The sequence below is a fragment of the Salvelinus alpinus genome, chromosome 7 (assembly GCF_045679555.1).
Source record: "Salvelinus alpinus chromosome 7, SLU_Salpinus.1, whole genome shotgun sequence".
In the NCBI taxonomy this organism is placed as follows: domain Eukaryota; kingdom Metazoa; phylum Chordata; class Actinopteri; order Salmoniformes; family Salmonidae; genus Salvelinus; species Salvelinus alpinus.
In genome coordinates, this window is record NC_092092.1 from 88,286,229 (window position 1) to 88,306,889 (window position 20,661).

At 36.9% G+C, this 20,661-nt stretch overlaps 1 protein-coding gene across 3 annotated transcripts in view; it reads right to left on the minus strand.

Moving 5' to 3' along the window:
* LOC139581824 (transcription termination factor 1-like) overlaps nucleotides 1-20,661 on the minus strand; it is a 78,060-nt gene that overhangs the window by 27,160 nt on the left and 30,239 nt on the right. The window contains exons 4-8 of one of the 3 annotated variants that reach the window (XM_071412028.1): nucleotides 14,830-15,015; nucleotides 14,617-14,698; nucleotides 13,906-14,036; nucleotides 13,638-13,795; nucleotides 12,769-12,861 (exon numbers count right to left, since the gene is read on the minus strand). In XM_071412028.1, the coding sequence (XP_071268129.1) occupies nucleotides 12,769-12,861; nucleotides 13,638-13,795; nucleotides 13,906-14,036; nucleotides 14,617-14,698; nucleotides 14,830-15,015 (650 nt within the window). The remainder of the gene's footprint in view (nucleotides 1-12,768; nucleotides 12,862-13,637; nucleotides 13,796-13,905; nucleotides 14,037-14,616; nucleotides 14,699-14,829; nucleotides 15,016-20,661) is intronic. The other 2 variants (XM_071412029.1, XM_071412030.1) reach the window with 2 other exon arrangements.

The window sequence follows — 20,661 nt, forward strand, 5'->3', positions numbered from 1 at the left end:
ATAAATCATATTATACCACATTAGTAAGTCACTAGACTAATAAATCATATTATACCACATTAGTAAGTCACTGGGCTAATAAATCATATTACACCACATTAGTAAGTCACTAGACTGGGCTAATAAATCATATTATACCACATTAGTAAGTCACTAGACTAATAAATCATATTATACCACATTAGTAAGTCACTGGACTAATAAATCATATTATACCACATTAGTAAGTCACTAGAATAATAAATCATATTATACCACATTAGTAAGTCACTAGACTAATAAATCATATTATACCACATTAGTAAGTCACTAGGCTAATAAATCATATTACACCACATTAGTAAGTCACTAGACTGGGCTAATAAATCATATTACACCACATTAGTAAGTCACTAGACTGGGCTAATAAATCATATTACACCACATTAGTAAGTCACTGGGCTAATAAATCATATTATAGCACATTAGTAAGTCACTAGACTAATAAATCATATTACACCACATTAGTAAGTCACTAGACTAATAAATCATAATATACCACATTAGTAAGTCACTAGACTAATAAATCATATTATAGCACATTAGTAAGTCACTAGACTAATAAATCATATTATAGCACATTAGTAAGTCACTAGACTGGGCTAATAAATCATATTACACCACATTAGTAAGTCACTAGACTAATAAATCATATTATACCACATTAGTAAGTCACTAGACTAATAAATCATATTATACCACATTAGTAAGTCACTAGGCTAATAAATCATAATATACCACATTAGTAAGTCACTAGACTAATAAATCATATTACACCACATTAGTAAGTCACTAGACTAATAAATCATATTACACCACATTAGTAAGTCACTAGGCTAATAAATCATATTATACCACATTAGTAAGTCACTAGGCTAATAAATCATATTATACCACATTAGTAAGTCACTGGACTAATAAATCATATTACACCACATTAGTAAGTCACTAGACTAATAAATCATATTATACCACATTAGTAAGTCACTAGACTGGGCTAATAAATCATATTACACCACATTAGTAAGTCACTAGACTAATAAATCATAATATACCACATTAGTAAGTCACTAGACTAATAAATCATATTATACCACATTAGTAAGTCACTAGGCTAATAAATCATATTATACCACATTAGTAAGTCACTAGACTAATAAATCATATTATACCACATTAGTAAGTCACTAGGCTAATAAATCATATTACACCACATTAGTAAGTCACTAGACTAATAAATCATATTACACCACATTAGTAAGTCACTAGACTGGACTAATAAATCATATTACACCACATTAGTAAGTCACTGGGCTAATAAATCATATTATACCACATTAGTAAGTCACTGGGCTAATAAATCATATTATACCACATTAGTAAGTCACTAGACTGGGCTAATAAATCATATTACATCACATTAGTAAGTCACTAGACTAATAAATCATATTACACCACATTAGTAAGACACTAGACTAATAAATCATATTACACCACATTAGTAAGTCACTAGACTAATAAATCATATTACATCACATTAGTAAGTCACTAGACTAATAAATCATATTACACCACATTAGTAAGTCACTAGACTGGGCTAATAAATCATATTACACCACATTAGTAAGTCACTAGACTAATAAATCATATTACACCACATTAGTAAGTCACTGGGCTAATAAATCATATTATAGCACATTAGTAAGTCACTAGGATAATAAATCATATTATACCACATTAGTAAGTCACTAGACTAATAAATCATATTACACCACATTAGTAAGTCACTAGACTAATAAATCATATTACACCACATTAGTAAGTCACTAGACTAATAAATCATAATACACCACATTAGTAAGTCACTAGGCTAATAAATCATATTACACCACATTAGTAAGTCACTATACTGGGCTAATAAATCATATTACACCACATTAGTAAGTCACTAGACTAATAAATCATATTACACCACATTAGTAAGTCACTAGACTAATAAATCATATTACACCACATTAGTAAGTCACTAGGCTAATAAATCATATTACACCACATTAGTAAGTCACTAGACTGGGCTAATAAATCATATTACACCACATTAGTAAGTCACTAGACTGGGCTAATAAATCATATTACACCACATTAGTAAGTCACTAGACTAATAAATCATATTACACCACATTAGTAAGTCACTAGACTAATAAATCATATTATACCACATTAGTAAGTCACTAGGCTAATAAATCATATTACACCACATTAGTAAGTCACTAGACTGGGCTAATAAATCATATTACACCACATTAGTAAGTCACTAGACTAATAAATCATATTACACCACATTAGTAAGTCACTGGGCTAATAAATCATATTACACCACATTAGTAAGTCACTAGGCTAATAAATCATATTATACCACATTAGTAAGTCACTAGACTAATAAATCATAATATACCACATTAGTAAGTCACTAGACTAATAAATCCTATTACACCACATTAGTAAGTCACTAGGCTAATAAATCATATTATACCACATTAGTAAGTCACTAGACTAATAAATCATAATATACCACATTAGTAAGTCACTAGACTAATAAATCATATTACATCACATTAGTAAGTCACTAGACTAATAAATCATATTACACCACATTAGTAAGTCACCAGACTAATAAATCATATTATACCACATTAGTAAGTCACTAGACTAATAAATCATATTATACCACATTAGTAAGTCACTGTGCTAATAAATCATATTACATCACATTAGTAAGTCACTAGACTAATAAATCATATTACACCACATTAGTAAGTCACTAGACTAATAAATCATATTATACCACATTAGTAAGTCACTAGACTAATAAATCATATTACATCACATTAGTAAGTCACTAGACTAATAAATCATAATATACCACATTAGTAAGTCACTAGACTAATAAATCATATTATACCACATTAGTAAGTCACTAGACTGGGCTAATAAATCATATTACATCACATTAGTAAGTCACTGGGCTAATAAATCATATTACATCACATTAGTAAGTCACTGGGATAATAAATCATATTATACCACATTAGTAAGTCACTAGGCTAATAAATCATATTATACCACATTAGTAAGTCACTGGACTAATAAATCATATTACACCACATTAGTAAGTCACTAGGCTAATAAATCATATTACACCACATTAGTAAGTCACTAGACTAATAAATCATATTATACCACATTAGTAAGTCACTAGACTAATAAATCATATTATACCACATTAGTAAGTCAGTAGACTGGGCTAATAAATCATATTATACCACATTAGTAAGTCACTAGGCTAATAAATCATATTATAGCACATTAGTAAGTCACTAGACTAATAAATCATATTACATCACATTAGTAAGTCACTAGACTAATAAATCATAATATACCACATTAGTAAGTCACTAGACTAATAAATCATATTATACCACATTAGTAAGTCACTAGACTAATAAATCATATTATACCACATTAGTAAGTCACTAGACTAATAAATCATATTATACCACATTAGTAAGTCACTGGGCTAATAAATCATATTACACCACATTAGTAAGTCACTAGACTGGGCTAATAAATCATATTATACCACATTAGTAAGTCACTAGACTAATAAATCATATTATACCACATTAGTAAGTCACTGGACTAATAAATCATATTATACCACATTAGTAAGTCACTAGAATAATAAATCATAGTATACCACATTAGTAAGTCACTAGACTAATAAATCATATTATACCACATTAGTAAGTCACTAGGCTAATAAATCATATTACACCACATTAGTAAGTCACTAGACTGGGCTAATAAATCATATTACACCTCATTAGTAAGTCACTAGACTGGGCTAATAAATCATATTACACCACATTAGTAAGTCACTGGGCTAATAAATCATATTATAGCACATTAGTAAGTCACTAGACTAATAAATCATATTACACCACATTAGTAAGTCACTAGACTAATAAATCATAATATACCACATTAGTAAGTCACTAGACTAATAAATCATATTATAGCACATTAGTAAGTCACTAGACTAATAAATCATATTATAGCACATTAGTAAGTCACTAGACTGGGCTAATAAATCATATTACACCACATTAGTAAGTCACTAGACTAATAAATCATATTATACCACATTAGTAAGTCACTAGACTAATAAATCATATTATACCACATTAGTAAGTCACTAGGCTAATAAATCATAATATACCACATTAGTAAGTCACTAGACTAATAAATCATATTACACCACATTAGTAAGTCACTAGACTAATAAATCATATTACACCACATTAGTAAGTCACTAGGCTAATAAATCATATTATACCACATTAGTAAGTCACTAGGCTAATAAATCATATTATACCACATTAGTAAGTCACTGGACTAATAAATCATATTACACCACATTAGTAAGTCACTAGACTAATAAATCATATTATACCACATTAGTAAGTCACTAGACTGGGCTAATAAATCATATTACACCACATTAGTAAGTCACTAGACTAATAAATCATAATATACCACATTAGTAAGTCACTAGACTAATAAATCATATTATACCACATTAGTGAGTCACTAGGCTAATAAATCATATTATACCACATTAGTAAGTCACTAGACTAATAAATCATATTATACCACATTAGTAAGTCACTAGGCTAATAAATCATATTACACCACATTAGTAAGTCACTAGACTAATAAATCATATTACACCACATTAGTAAGTCACTAGACTGGACTAATAAATCATATTACACCACATTAGTAAGTCACTGGGCTAATAAATCATATTATACCACATTAGTAAGTCACTGGGCTAATAAATCATATTATACCACATTAGTAAGTCACTAGACTGGGCTAATAAATCATATTACATCACATTAGTAAGTCACTAGACTAATAAATCATATTACACCACATTAGTAAGACACTAGACTAATAAATCATATTACACCACATTAGTAAGTCACTAGACTAATAAATCATATTACATCACATTAGTAAGTCACTAGACTAATAAATCATATTACACCACATTAGTAAGACACTAGACTAATAAATCATATTACACCACATTAGTAAGTCACTAGACTAATAAATCATATTACATCACATTAGTAAGTCACTAGGCTAATAAATCATATTACACCACATTAGTAAGACACTAGACTAATAAATCATATTATACCACATTAGTAAGTCACTGGGCTAATAAATCATATTATACCACATTAGTAAGTCACTGTGCTAATAAATCATATTATACCACATTAGTAAGTCACTGGGCTAATAAATCATATTATACCACATTAGTAAGTCACTAGACTGGGCTAATAAATCATATTACATCACATTAGTAAGTCACTAGACTAATAAATCATATTATACCACATTAGTAAGTCACTGGGCTAATAAATCATATTACACCACATTAATAAGTCACTAGACTGGGCTAATAAATCATATTATACCACATTAGTAAGTCACTAGACTAATAAATCATATTATACCACATTAGTAAGTCACTAGACTGGGCTAATAAATCATATTACACCACATTAGTAAGTCACTAGGCTAATAAATCATATTACACCACATTAGTAAGTCACTAGACTAATAAATCATATTATACCACATTAGTAAGTCACTAGACTAATAAATCATATTATACCACATTAGTAAGTCACTAGGCTAATAAATCATATTATACCACATTAGTAAGTCACTAGGCTAATAAATCATATTATACCACATTAGTAAGTCACTGGACTAATAAATCATATTACACCACATTAGTAAGTCACTAGACTAATAAATCATATTATACCACATTAGTAAGTCACTAGACTGGGCTAATACATCATATTACACCACATTAGTAAGTCACTAGACTAATAAATCATAATATACCACATTAGTAAGTCACTAGACTAATAAATCATATTATACCACATTAGTAAGTCACTAGGCTAATAAATCATATTATACCACATTAGTAAGTCACTAGACTAATAAATCATATTATACCACATTAGTAAGTCACTAGGCTAATAAATCATATTATACCACATTAGTAAGTCACTAGGCTAATAAATCATATTATACCACATTAGTAAGTCACTGGACTAATAAATCATATTACACCACATTAGTAAGTCACTAGGCTAATAAATCATATTACACCACATTAGTAAGTCACTAGACTAATAAATCATATTATACCACATTAGTAAGTCACTAGACTAATAAATCATATTATACCACATTAGTAAGTCAGTAGACTGGGCTAATAAATCATATTATACCACATTAGTAAGTCACTAGGCTAATAAATCATATTATAGCACATTAGTAAGTCACTAGACTAATAAATCATATTACATCACATTAGTAAGTCACTAGACTAATAAATCATAATATACCACATTAGTAAGTCACTAGACTAATAAATCATATTATACCACATTAGTAAGTCACTAGACTAATAAATCATATTATACCACATTAGTAAGTCACTAGACTAATAAATCATATTATACCACATTAGTAAGTCACTGGGCTAATAAATCATATTACACCACATTAGTAAGTCACTAGACTGGGCTAATAAATCATATTATACCACATTAGTAAGTCACTAGACTAATAAATCATATTATACCACATTAGTAAGTCACTGGACTAATAAATCATATTATACCACATTAGTAAGTCACTAGAATAATAAATCATAGTATACCACATTAGTAAGTCACTAGACTAATAAATCATATTATACCACATTAGTAAGTCACTAGGCTAATAAATCATATTACACCACATTAGTAAGTCACTAGACTGGGCTAATAAATCATATTACACCTCATTAGTAAGTCACTAGACTGGGCTAATAAATCATATTACACCACATTAGTAAGTCACTGGGCTAATAAATCATATTATAGCACATTAGTAAGTCACTAGACTAATAAATCATATTACACCACATTAGTAAGTCACTAGACTAATAAATCATAATATACCACATTAGTAAGTCACTAGACTAATAAATCATATTATAGCACATTAGTAAGTCACTAGACTAATAAATCATATTATAGCACATTAGTAAGTCACTAGACTGGGCTAATAAATCATATTACACCACATTAGTAAGTCACTAGACTAATAAATCATATTATACCACATTAGTAAGTCACTAGACTAATAAATCATATTATACCACATTAGTAAGTCACTAGGCTAATAAATCATAATATACCACATTAGTAAGTCACTAGACTAATAAATCATATTACACCACATTAGTAAGTCACTAGACTAATAAATCATATTACACCACATTAGTAAGTCACTAGGCTAATAAATCATATTATACCACATTAGTAAGTCACTAGGCTAATAAATCATATTATACCACATTAGTAAGTCACTGGACTAATAAATCATATTACACCACATTAGTAAGTCACTAGACTAATAAATCATATTATACCACATTAGTAAGTCACTAGACTGGGCTAATAAATCATATTACACCACATTAGTAAGTCACTAGACTAATAAATCATAATATACCACATTAGTAAGTCACTAGACTAATAAATCATATTATACCACATTAGTAAGTCACTAGGCTAATAAATCATATTATACCACATTAGTAAGTCACTAGACTAATAAATCATATTATACCACATTAGTAAGTCACTAGGCTAATAAATCATATTACACCACATTAGTAAGTCACTAGACTAATAAATCATATTACACCACATTAGTAAGTCACTAGACTGGACTAATAAATCATATTACACCACATTAGTAAGTCACTGGGCTAATAAATCATATTATACCACATTAGTAAGTCACTGGGCTAATAAATCATATTATACCACATTAGTAAGTCACTAGACTGGGCTAATAAATCATATTACATCACATTAGTAAGTCACTAGACTAATAAATCATATTACACCACATTAGTAAGACACTAGACTAATAAATCATATTACACCACATTAGTAAGTCACTAGACTAATAAATCATATTACATCACATTAGTAAGTCACTAGACTAATAAATCATATTACACCACATTAGTAAGACACTAGACTAATAAATCATATTACACCACATTAGTAAGTCACTAGACTAATAAATCATATTACATCACATTAGTAAGTCACTAGGCTAATAAATCATATTACACCACATTAGTAAGACACTAGACTAATAAATCATATTATACCACATTAGTAAGTCACTGGGCTAATAAATCATATTATACCACATTAGTAAGTCACTGTGCTAATAAATCATATTATACCACATTAGTAAGTCACTGGGCTAATAAATCATATTATACCACATTAGTAAGTCACTAGACTGGGCTAATAAATCATATTACATCACATTAGTAAGTCACTAGACTAATAAATCATATTATACCACATTAGTAAGTCACTGGGCTAATAAATCATATTACACCACATTAATAAGTCACTAGACTGGGCTAATAAATCATATTATACCACATTAGTAAGTCACTAGACTAATAAATCATATTATACCACATTAGTAAGTCACTAGACTGGGCTAATAAATCATATTACACCACATTAGTAAGTCACTAGGCTAATAAATCATATTACACCACATTAGTAAGTCACTAGACTAATAAATCATATTATACCACATTAGTAAGTCACTAGACTAATAAATCATATTATACCACATTAGTAAGTCACTAGGCTAATAAATCATATTATACCACATTAGTAAGTCACTAGGCTAATAAATCATATTATACCACATTAGTAAGTCACTGGACTAATAAATCATATTACACCACATTAGTAAGTCACTAGACTAATAAATCATATTATACCACATTAGTAAGTCACTAGACTGGGCTAATACATCATATTACACCACATTAGTAAGTCACTAGACTAATAAATCATAATATACCACATTAGTAAGTCACTAGACTAATAAATCATATTATACCACATTAGTAAGTCACTAGGCTAATAAATCATATTATACCACATTAGTAAGTCACTAGACTAATAAATCATATTATACCACATTAGTAAGTCACTAGGCTAATAAATCATATTATACCACATTAGTAAGTCACTAGGCTAATAAATCATATTATACCACATTAGTAAGTCACTAGACTAATAAATCATAATATACCACATTAGTAAGTCACTAGACTAATAAATCATATTATACCACATTAGTAAGTCACTGGGCTAATAAATCATATTATACCACATTAGTAAGTCACTGTGCTAATAAATCATATTATACCACATTAGTAAGTCACTGGGCTAATAAATCATATTATACCACATTAGTAAGTCACTAGACTGGGCTAATAAATCATATTACATCACATTAGTAAGTCACTAGACTAATAAATCATATTATACCACATTAGTAAGTCACTGGGCTAATAAATCATATTACACCACATTAATAAGTCACTAGACTGGGCTAATAAATCATATTATACCACATTAGTAAGTCACTAGACTAATAAATCATATTATACCACATTAGTAAGTCACTAGACTGGGCTAATAAATCATATTACACCACATTAGTAAGTCACTAGGCTAATAAATCATATTACACCACATTAGTAAGTCACTAGACTAATAAATCATATTATACCACATTAGTAAGTCACTAGACTAATAAATCATATTATACCACATTAGTAAGTCACTAGGCTAATAAATCATATTATACCACATTAGTAAGTCACTAGGCTAATAAATCATATTATACCACATTAGTAAGTCACTGGACTAATAAATCATATTACACCACATTAGTAAGTCACTAGACTAATAAATCATATTATACCACATTAGTAAGTCACTAGACTGGGCTAATACATCATATTACACCACATTAGTAAGTCACTAGACTAATAAATCATAATATACCACATTAGTAAGTCACTAGACTAATAAATCATATTATACCACATTAGTAAGTCACTAGGCTAATAAATCATATTATACCACATTAGTAAGTCACTAGACTAATAAATCATATTATACCACATTAGTAAGTCACTAGGCTAATAAATCATATTATACCACATTAGTAAGTCACTAGGCTAATAAATCATATTATACCACATTAGTAAGTCACTAGACTAATAAATCATAATATACCACATTAGTAAGTCACTAGGCTAATAAATCATATTATACCACATTAGTAAGTCACTAGACTAATAAATCATATTACATCACATTAGTAAGTCACTAGACTAATAAATCATATTACACCACATTAGTAAGTCACTGGGCTAATAAATCATATTATACCACATTAGTAAGTCACTGGGCAAATAAATCATATTATACCACATTAGTAAGTCACTAGACTGGGCTAATAAATCATATTACATCACATTAGTAAGTCACTAGACTAATAAATCATATTATACCACATTAGTAAGACACTAGACTAATAAATCATATTACACCACATTAGTAAGTCACTAGACTGGGCTAATAAATCATATTACATCACATTAGTAAGTCACTAGACTAATAAATCATATTACACCACATTAGTAAGACACTAGACTAATAAATCATATTACACCACATTAGTAAGTCACTAGACTAATAAATCATATTACATCACATTAGTAAGTCACTAGACTAATAAATCATATTACACCACATTAGTAAGACACTAGACTAATAAATCATATTACACCACATTAGTAAGTCACTAGACTAATAAATCATATTACATCACATTAGTAAGTCACTAGGCTAATAAATCATATTACACCACATTAGTAAGACACTAGACTAATAAATCATATTATACCACATTAGTAAGTCACTGGGCTAATAAATCATATTATACCACATTAGTAAGTCACTGTGCTAATAAATCATATTATACCACATTAGTAAGTCACTAGGCTAATAAATCATATTATACCACATTAGTAAGTCACTAGACTGGGCTAATAAATCATATTATACCACATTAGTAAGTCACTAGACTAATAAATCATATTATACCACATTAGTAAGTCACTGGGCTAATAAATCATATTACACCACATTAATAAGTCACTAGACTGGGCTAATAAATCATATTATACCACATTAGTAAGTCACTAGACTAATAAATCATATTATACCACATTAGTAAGTCACTAGACTGGGCTAATAAATCATATTACACCACATTAGTAAGTCACTAGGCTAATAAATCATATTACACCACATTAGTAAGTCACTAGACTGGGCTAATAAATCATATTATACCACATTAGTAAGTCACTAGACTAATAAATCATATTATACCACATTAGTAAGTCACTAGACTGGGCTAATAAATCATATTACACCACATTAGTAAGTCACTAGGCTAATAAATCATATTACACCACATTAGTAAGTCACTAGACTTGGCTAATAAATCATATTACACCACATTAGTAAGTCACTGGACTAATAAATCATATTACACCACATTAGTAAGTCACTAGGCTAATAAATCATATTACACCACATTAGTAAGTCACTAGGCTAATAAATCATATTATACCACATTAATAAGACACTAGACTTGGCTAATAAATCATATTATACCACATTAATAAGACACTAGACTGGGCTAATAAATCATATTACACCACATTAATAAGACACTAGACTTGGCTAATAAATCATATTACACCACATTAATAAGACACTAGACTAATAAATCATATTACACCACATTAATAAGACACTAGACTAATAAATCATATTACACCACATTAGTAAGTCACTAGACTGGGCTAATAAATCATATTATACCACATTAGTAAGTCACTAGACTAATAAATCATATTACACCACATTAATAAGACACTAGACTAATAAATCATATTATACCACATTAGTAAGTCACTAGACTAATAAATCATATTACACCACATTAATAAGACACTAGACTAATAAATCATATTATACCACATTAGTAAGTCACTAGACTAATAAATCATATTACACCACATTAATAAGACACTAGACTAATAAATCATATTATACCACATTAGTAAGTCACTAGGCTAATAAATCATATTATACCACATTAGTAAGTCACTAGACTAATAAATCATATTATACCACATTAGTAAGTCACTAGACTGGGCTAATAAATCATATTATACCACATTAGTAAGTCACTAGACTGGGCTAATAAATCATATTATACCACATTAGTAAGTCACTGGGCTAATAAATCATATTATACCACATTAGTAAGTCACTAGGCTAATACATCATATTACACCACATTAATAAGACACTAGACTGGGCTAATAAATCATATTACACCACATTAGTAAGTCACTAGGCTAATAAATCATATTACACCACATTAGTAAGTCACTAGACTGGGCTAATAAATCATATTACATCACATTAGTAAGTCACTAGACTGGGCTAATAAATCATATTACACCACATTAGTAAGTCACTAGACTAATAAATCATATTATACCACATTAATAAGTCACTGGGCTAATAAATATTCAAAAAAAATCAATTAAACACAGATCTACATTAGCATTTATGGAATGAAAATCAGCACAAAACTTACGCTTTGATCAAATCCACTTTTGCCTTTAAGGTTTTCACATCTCCCCTGAATGCTGGTTGTCCAAATGCCATTTTGTGTGCCACAAAACCCAACCTGGAAAAGTAGGAGAGAAGATACATCCTCATAAGGTGCACAATGTTCTGAATGCTTGGGGAAACAAAACTAGGGCGATATTTTCGTTTTTATTATCTTGCAAAGTTTTCTTAAACATGGTGAGTTATAAAGGAGGTGACTATTTCACTAGAGTTTAGTGAGCAATTCATCTGGGTCAACCCAGAACATCTTCTGAGATGTGTTAGATATGAATCATTTCTGAATTTCCCCGTTTAACAACCGTAACATAGAATCTTAGCAGTGCCCATATCATCCTTTTGTTAAAGCCACAGCAACAGTTGTCCTTAAAAAGGTTGACTGGCAAAAGAGCCATTTTAGCATGCTTGTCAACTGGCTATGGCAGAAGTTTGACTTATCAGACGTGGTTTGCTGTCTGAGGTCCCGTCTTTGCTCAGGAGACCGGTACACATTGTTCTCCCGTTACTGAAAGCTATACCCCAGTATTCCACATAATATTTATATACGGAATATACAGGTAACTGCCCAAATAAAGGCAACACCAACATACAGTGTCTTAGTCAATGATGTGTACTGTACTGTTTCGTCTGTCCACAACAGACTAGTGAGCAACTTATTTCTTTATAAATGCACATTGTTGAAGAAAAGCTTCAAATTAAATCTCCCCGTCAAATCATAATTAATTTTATGTTATTTTCTGTACTTATTTTGCAATGAAAACGACGCCCAAAGTTAACCCTGAAACCCTGTACTACCGACCATTTCATTCTACACTGGTCCCGGTGACGTGTCTTAACCCTCCGGCACACATCTGTCCAGGGGATGTTGTTGTACAGCTTGTCTTTCCTGATGGTGGCAGGTCCACTGCCAGGCTCCACCTGTCCCAGCAGGTGGTCTCGCACAACTTCCATTAGTCTCTTCAGTTCTTCCTCGCTCCAAGAACCTAAGTTTGCGTCTGAAAAAAAAACAAAAAACGCTGAAAACAAATGTCCAAAACATATGAGTGGATGTCAGGTAAAGGATCAAGAGTCATTATATTTAATTCCCAAGTTCCTGATGACTTACACATCTGAGAAAAACGTCTCATAAGGGGTACTTCGCTTCGGCCAGTCAACTGTGAGATCTTCACCCATTTGTTGCCGTACAACATCTGTAGTTTTTTCAAAGAGGCAAGTTCATCTTGGCTAAACTGTCGGCTAAGAATTCAAAGAAATGATCATTCAAAGGAAGTGGTGCAATACAGGAAGTGGTGCTATACAGGAAGTGGTGCTATACAGGGCATTCAGAAAGTATTCAGACCTTCACTTTTAACACATTAAATAGATTACATTTTAAAAAGCGTCCTCAAACTACACACAATAAATTCAATTGATTGGACATGATTTGGAAAGGCACACACCTGTCTATATGAAGTCCCACAGTTGACAGTGCATGGCAGATCAAAAACCAAGCCACGAGGTTAAAGGAATTGTCCGTAGAGCTCCGCGACATTTTTACATTTTGCAAACATTTCTAAACCTGTTTTTGCTTTGTCATTATGGGGTAGTGTATAGATTTAAGAATCCATTTAATATAACAAAAATGTGGAACAAGTGAAGGGATTTGAATACTTTCCGAATGCATTGTCTGCAAATGTTAACGAACTGTAAAGTACTTAATGTCAGAAAAATAGCCCTGTTGTGAGTTCCAATTCAATATCACTACACTTTTGTACACAGTCAAAGCCGATTTATTAGCGTTAAGGTCAATTCCTTAAAGTAACTAGCCCAGACTTACCTGCCCTTGTAACTGCTGCCATCAAACATTTTCCTCCCACCACGACTATAGATCCTACCCCAAGGCCTTGGGATTCCTTCAGCTGGAACAGGGAGAGGGGAGATACGTTTTACTTATTTACCACTGTAGACAATGGTAAAGACAGGGATATAATGTGGGTATGAAGCGTTATCTGACAAGTTATCTCATGAAGCTGGCTAGAATACAACGCACCTATTCTTTCAGGGAATCTGTGATGACTCTTCAACTTCTGGATTTCTGTTAATTCATCTTTGTAGCGTGTTGAATGGAAGAGCTTAGCGGCATTCTCAATCCCTGTGAGAGCCAGGAAGTCGTTTATGTTGCTCATGAGTTGTTTGTTCTCCTGTGCACTGTATCGTCCGGTTCTCAGGGAAATGCCTAGAAAAGACCAGATTGAACAAAGGCTTAAGCTAGGGCTCCAGACTAGCACGTTATCCTAGGGCTCCAGACTAGCGCGTTATCCTAGGGCTCCAGACTAGCGCGTTGTCCTAGGGCTCCAGACCAGACTTTCCGGCGCCGGAAAGAGATGGCTGCCTCGCTTCGTGTCCCTTGGAAAATATGCAGTATTTTGTTTTTTTACGTGTTATTTCTTACATCGGTACCCCGGGTAATCTTAGGTTTCATTACATACAGTCGGGAGGAACTACTGAATATACGATTAACGTCAACTCATCATCGTTCCTACCAGGAATATGACTTTCCCGAAACGGATCCAGTGTCTTGCCTTCCACACAATACAATGGATCTGATCCCAGCCGGCGACCCTGTGCGACGCCGAAAAAGGGGAAAACGTGGCGGTCTCGTGGTCAGGCTTCGGAGACGGGCACATCGCGCTCCACTCCCTAGCATACTACTCGCCAATGTCCAGTCTCTTGACAATAAGGTTGATGAAATCCGAGCACGGGTAGCATTCCAGAGAGACATCAGGGATTGCAACGTGCTCTGCTTCACGGAAACATGGCTAACTCAAGGGACGCTAACGGAGTCGGTGAAGCCAGCTGGTTTCTCCATGCATCGCGCCGACAGAAACAAACATCTTTCCGGTAAGAAGAGGGGCGGGGGGGTATGCCTTATGATTAACGAGAAGTGGTGTGATCATCATAACAACACACAAGAACTCAAGTCGTTCTGTTCACCTGATCTAGAACTCCTCACAATCAAATGTCGACCGCATTATCTACCAAGGGAATTCTCGTCAATCATAATCACAGCCGTATACATTCCCCCCCAAGCAGACACATCGATGGCCCTGAACGAACTTTATCTGACTCTTTGTAAACTGGAAACCACACACCCTGAGGCTGCATTCATCGTAGCTGGGGATTTTAACAAGGCTAATCTAAAAACAAAACTCCCTAAATTCTATCAGCATATCGATTGTGCTACCAGGGCTGGAAAAACACTAGACCATTGTTACACTAATTTCCGCGACGCTTATAAGGCCCTCCCCCGCCCCCCTTTCGGAAAAGCTGACCACGACTCCATTTTGTTGATTCCAGCCTACAAACAAAAACTCAAACAACAAGCTCCCGCGCTCAGGTCTGTTCAACGCTGGTCCGACCAATCTGAATCCACGCTTCAAGACTGCTTCGATCACGCAGATTGGAATATGTTCCGCATCGCGTCCAACAACAATATTGACGAATATGCTGATTCGGTGAGCGAGTTCATTAGGAAGTGCATTGACGATGTCGTACCCACAGCAACGATAAAAACATTCCCAAACCAGAAACCGTGGATTGACGGCAGCATTCGCGTGAAACTGAAAGCGCGAACCACTGCTTTTAACCAGGGCAAGGTGACCGGAAGCATGACCGAATACAAACAGTGTAGCTATTCTCTCAGCAAGGCAATCAAACAGGCCAAGTCTCAGTACAGAGACAAAATCGAGTCGAAATTCAACAGCTCAGACACAAGAGGTATGTGGCAGGGTCTACAGTCAATCACGGATTACAAAAAGAAAACCAGCCCCGTCGAGGACCAGGATGTCTTGCTCCCAGACAGGCTAAACAACTTTTTTGCCCGCTTTGAGGACAATACAGTGCCACTGACACGGCCCCCTACCAAAACCTGCGGGCTCTCCTTCACTGCAGCCGAGGTGAGTAAAACATTTAAACGTGTTAACCCTCGCAAGGCTGCAGGCCCAGACGGCATTCCCAGCCGCGTCCTCAGAGCATGCGCAGACCAGCTGGCTGGTGTGTTTACGGACATATTCAATCAATCCTTATCCCAGTCTGCTGTTCCCACATGCTTCAAGAGGGCCACCATTGTTCCTGTTCCCAAGAAAGCTAAGGTAACTGAGCTAAACGACTACCGCCCCGTAGCACTCACTTCCGTCATCATGAAGTGCTTTGAGAGACTAGTCAAGGACCATATCACCTCCACCCTACCGGACACCCTAGACCCACTCCAATTTGCTTACCGACCCAATAGGTCCACAGACGACGCAATCGCAACCACACTGCCCTAACCCATCTGGACAAGAGGAATACCCATGTGAGAATGCTGTTCATCGATTACAGCTCAGCATTTAACACCATAGTACCCTCCAAACTCGTCATCAAGCTCGAGACCCTGGGTCTCGACCCCGCCCTGTGCAACTGGGTCCTGGACTTCCTGACGGGCCGCCCCCAGGTGGTGAGGGTAGGTAACAACATCTCCACCCCGCTGATCCTCAACACTGGGGCCCCACAAGGGTGCGTTCTGAGCCCTCTCCTGTACTCCCTGTTCACCCACGACTGCGTGGCCATGCACGCCTCCAACTCAATCATCAAGTTTGCGGATGACACTACAGTGGTAGGCTTGATCACCAACAACGACGAGACGGCCTACAGGGAGGAGGTGAGGGCCCTCGGAGTGTGGTGTCAGGAAAATAACCTCATACTCAACGTCAACAAAACAAAGGAGATGATTGTGGACTTCAGGAAACAGCAGAGGGAGCACCCCCCTATCCACATCGACGGGTCAGTAGTGGAGAAGGTGGAAAGTTTTAAGTTCCTCGGTGTACACATCACGGACAAACTGAACTGGTCCACCCACACAGACAGCGTTGTGAAGAAGGCGCAGCAGCGCCTCTTCAACCTCAGGAGGCTGAAGAAATTCGGCTTGTCACCAAAAGCACTCACAAACTTCTACAGATGCACAATCGAGAGCATCCTGTCGGGCTGTATCACCGCCTGGTACGGCAACTGCTCCGCCCACAACCGTAAGGCTCTCCAGAGGGTAGTGAGGTCTGCAGAACGCATCACCAGGGGCAAACTACCTGCCCTCCAGGACACCTACACCACCCGATGTCACAGGAAGGCCATAAAGATCATCAAGGACAACAACCACCCAAGCCACTGCCTGTTCACCCCGCTATCATCCAGAAGGCGAGGTCAGTACAGGTGCATCAAAGCAGGGACCGAGAGACTGAAAAACAGCTTCTATCTCAAGGCCATCAGACTGTTAAACAGCCACCACTAACATTTAGCGGCCGCTGCCAACATACTGACTCAACTCCAGCCACTTTAAAAATGGGAATTGATGGAAATTATGTAAAAATGTACCACTAGCCACTTTAAGCAATGCCACTTAATACAATGTTTACATACCCTACATTACCCATCTCATATGTATATATACTGTGCTCTGTGTCATCTACTGCATCTTGCCATCTTTGTGCGATACATGTACCACTAGCCACTTTAAACTATGCCACTTCATGTTTACATACCCTACAGTACTCATCTCATATGTATATACCGTACTCTATACCATCTACTGCATCTGCCATGCCGTTCTGTACCACCACTCATCCATATATCTTTATGTACATATTCTTTATCCCTTACACTTGTGTGTGTGTGTAAGGTAGTAGTGTGGAATTGTTAGGTTAGATTACTGTTGGTTATTACTGCATTGTCGGAACTAGAAGCACAAGCATTTCGCTACACTCGCATTAACATCTGCTAACCATGTGTATGTGACTAATAAAATTTGATTTGATTTGATTAGCGCGTTGTCCGAGGGCTCCAGACTAGCACGTTATCCGAGGGCCCCAGACTAGCGCGTTATCCTAGGGCTCCAGACTAGCGCGTTGTCCTAGGGCTCCAGACTAGCGCGTTGTCCTAGGGCTCCAGACTAGCGCGTTATCCGAGGGCCCCAGACTAGCGCGTTGTCCGAGGGCCCCAGACTAGCGCGTTATCCTAGGGCCCCAGACTAGCACGTTATCCTAGGGCTCCAGACTAGCGCTTTACCCTAGGGCTCCAGACTAGCGCGTTGTTCTAGGGCTCCAGACTAGCGCGTTGTCCTAGGGCTCCAGACTAGCGCGTTGTCCTAGGGCTCCAGACTAGCGCGTTGTCCTAGGGCTCCGGACTAGCGCGTTGTCCTAGGGCTCCAGACTAGCGCGTTGTCCTAGGGCTCCAGACTAGCGCGTTATCCTAGGGCTCCAGACTAGCGCGTTATCCTAGGGCTCCAGACTAGCGCTTTATCCTAGGGCTCCAGACTAGCGCGTTACCCTAGGGCCCCAGACCAGCGCGTTGTCCTAGGGCCCCAGACCAGCGCGTTGTCCGAGGGCCCCAGACTAGCGCGTTACCCTAGGGCCCCAGACTAGCGCGTTACCCAAGGGCTCCAGACTAGCCCGTTACCCTAGGGCTCCAGACTAGCCCGTTACCCTAGGGCTCCAGACTAGCGCGTTACCCTAGGGCTCCAGACTAGCGCGTTAACCTAGGGCCCCAGACAAGCGCGTTACCCTAGGGCCCCAGACTAGCGCGTTGTCCGAGGGCCCCAGACTAGCGCGTTGTCCGAGGGCCCCAGACTAGCGCGTTGTCCGAGGGCCCCAGACTAGCGCGTTGTCCTAGGGCCCCAGACTAGCGCGTTGTCCTAGGGCCCCAGACTAGCGCGTTGTCCTAGGGCCCCAGACTAGCGCGTTGTCCTAGGGCCCCAGACTAGCGCGTTGTCCTAGGGCTCCAGACTAGCGCGTTGTCCTAGGGCTCCAGACTAGCGCGTTGTCCTAGGGCTCCAGACTAGCGCGTTGTCCTAGGGCCCCAGACTAGCGCGTTGTCCTAGGGCCCCAGACTAGCGCGTTATCCTAGGGCTCCAGACTAGCGCGTTGTCCTAGGGCTCCAGACTAGCGCGTTGTCCTAGGGCTCCAGACTAGCGCGTTGTCCTAGGGCTCCAGACTAGCGCGTTGTCCTAGGGCCCCAGACTAGCGCGTTATCCTAGGGCCCCAGACTAGCGCGTTATCCTAGGGCCCCAGACTAGCGCGTTGTCCTAGGGCTCCAGACTAGCGCGTTGTCCTAGGGCTCCAGACTAGCGCGTTATCCTAGGGCTCCAGACTAGCGCGTTATCCTAGGGCTCCAGACTAGCGCGTTACCCTCGGGCTCCAGACTAGCGCGTTGTCCTCGGGCTCCAGACTAGCGCGTTGTCCTCGGGCTCCAGACTAGCGCGTTGTCCTCGGGCTCCAGACTAGCGCGTTGTCCTAGGGCTCCAGACTAGCGCGTTGTCCTAGGGCTCCAGACTAGCGCGTTGTCCTAGGGCTCCAGACTAGCGCGTTGTCCTAGGGCTCCAGACTAGCGCGTTATCCTAGGGCTCCAGACTAGCGCTTTACCCTAGGGCTCCAGACTAGCGCGTTACCCTCGGGCTCCAGACTAGCGCGTTACCCTCGGGCTCCAGACTAGCGCGTTGTCCTAGGGCTCCAGACTAGCGCGTTGTCCTAGGGCTCCAGACTAGCGCGTTGTCCTAGGGCTCCAGACTAGCGCGTTGTCCTAGGGCCCCAGACTAGCGCGTTATCCTAGGGCCCCAGACTAGCGCGTTATCCTAGGGCCCCAGACTAGCGCGTTGTCCTAGGGCTCCAGACTAGCGCGTTGTCCTAGGGCTCCAGACTAGCGCGTTGTCCTAGGGCTCCAGACTAGCGCGTTATCCTAGGGCTCCAGACTAGCGCGTTATCCTAGGGCTCCAGACTAGCGCGTTACCCTCGGGCTCCAGACTAGCGCGTTGTCCTCGGGCTCCAGACTAGCGCGTTGTCCTAGGGCTCCAGACTAG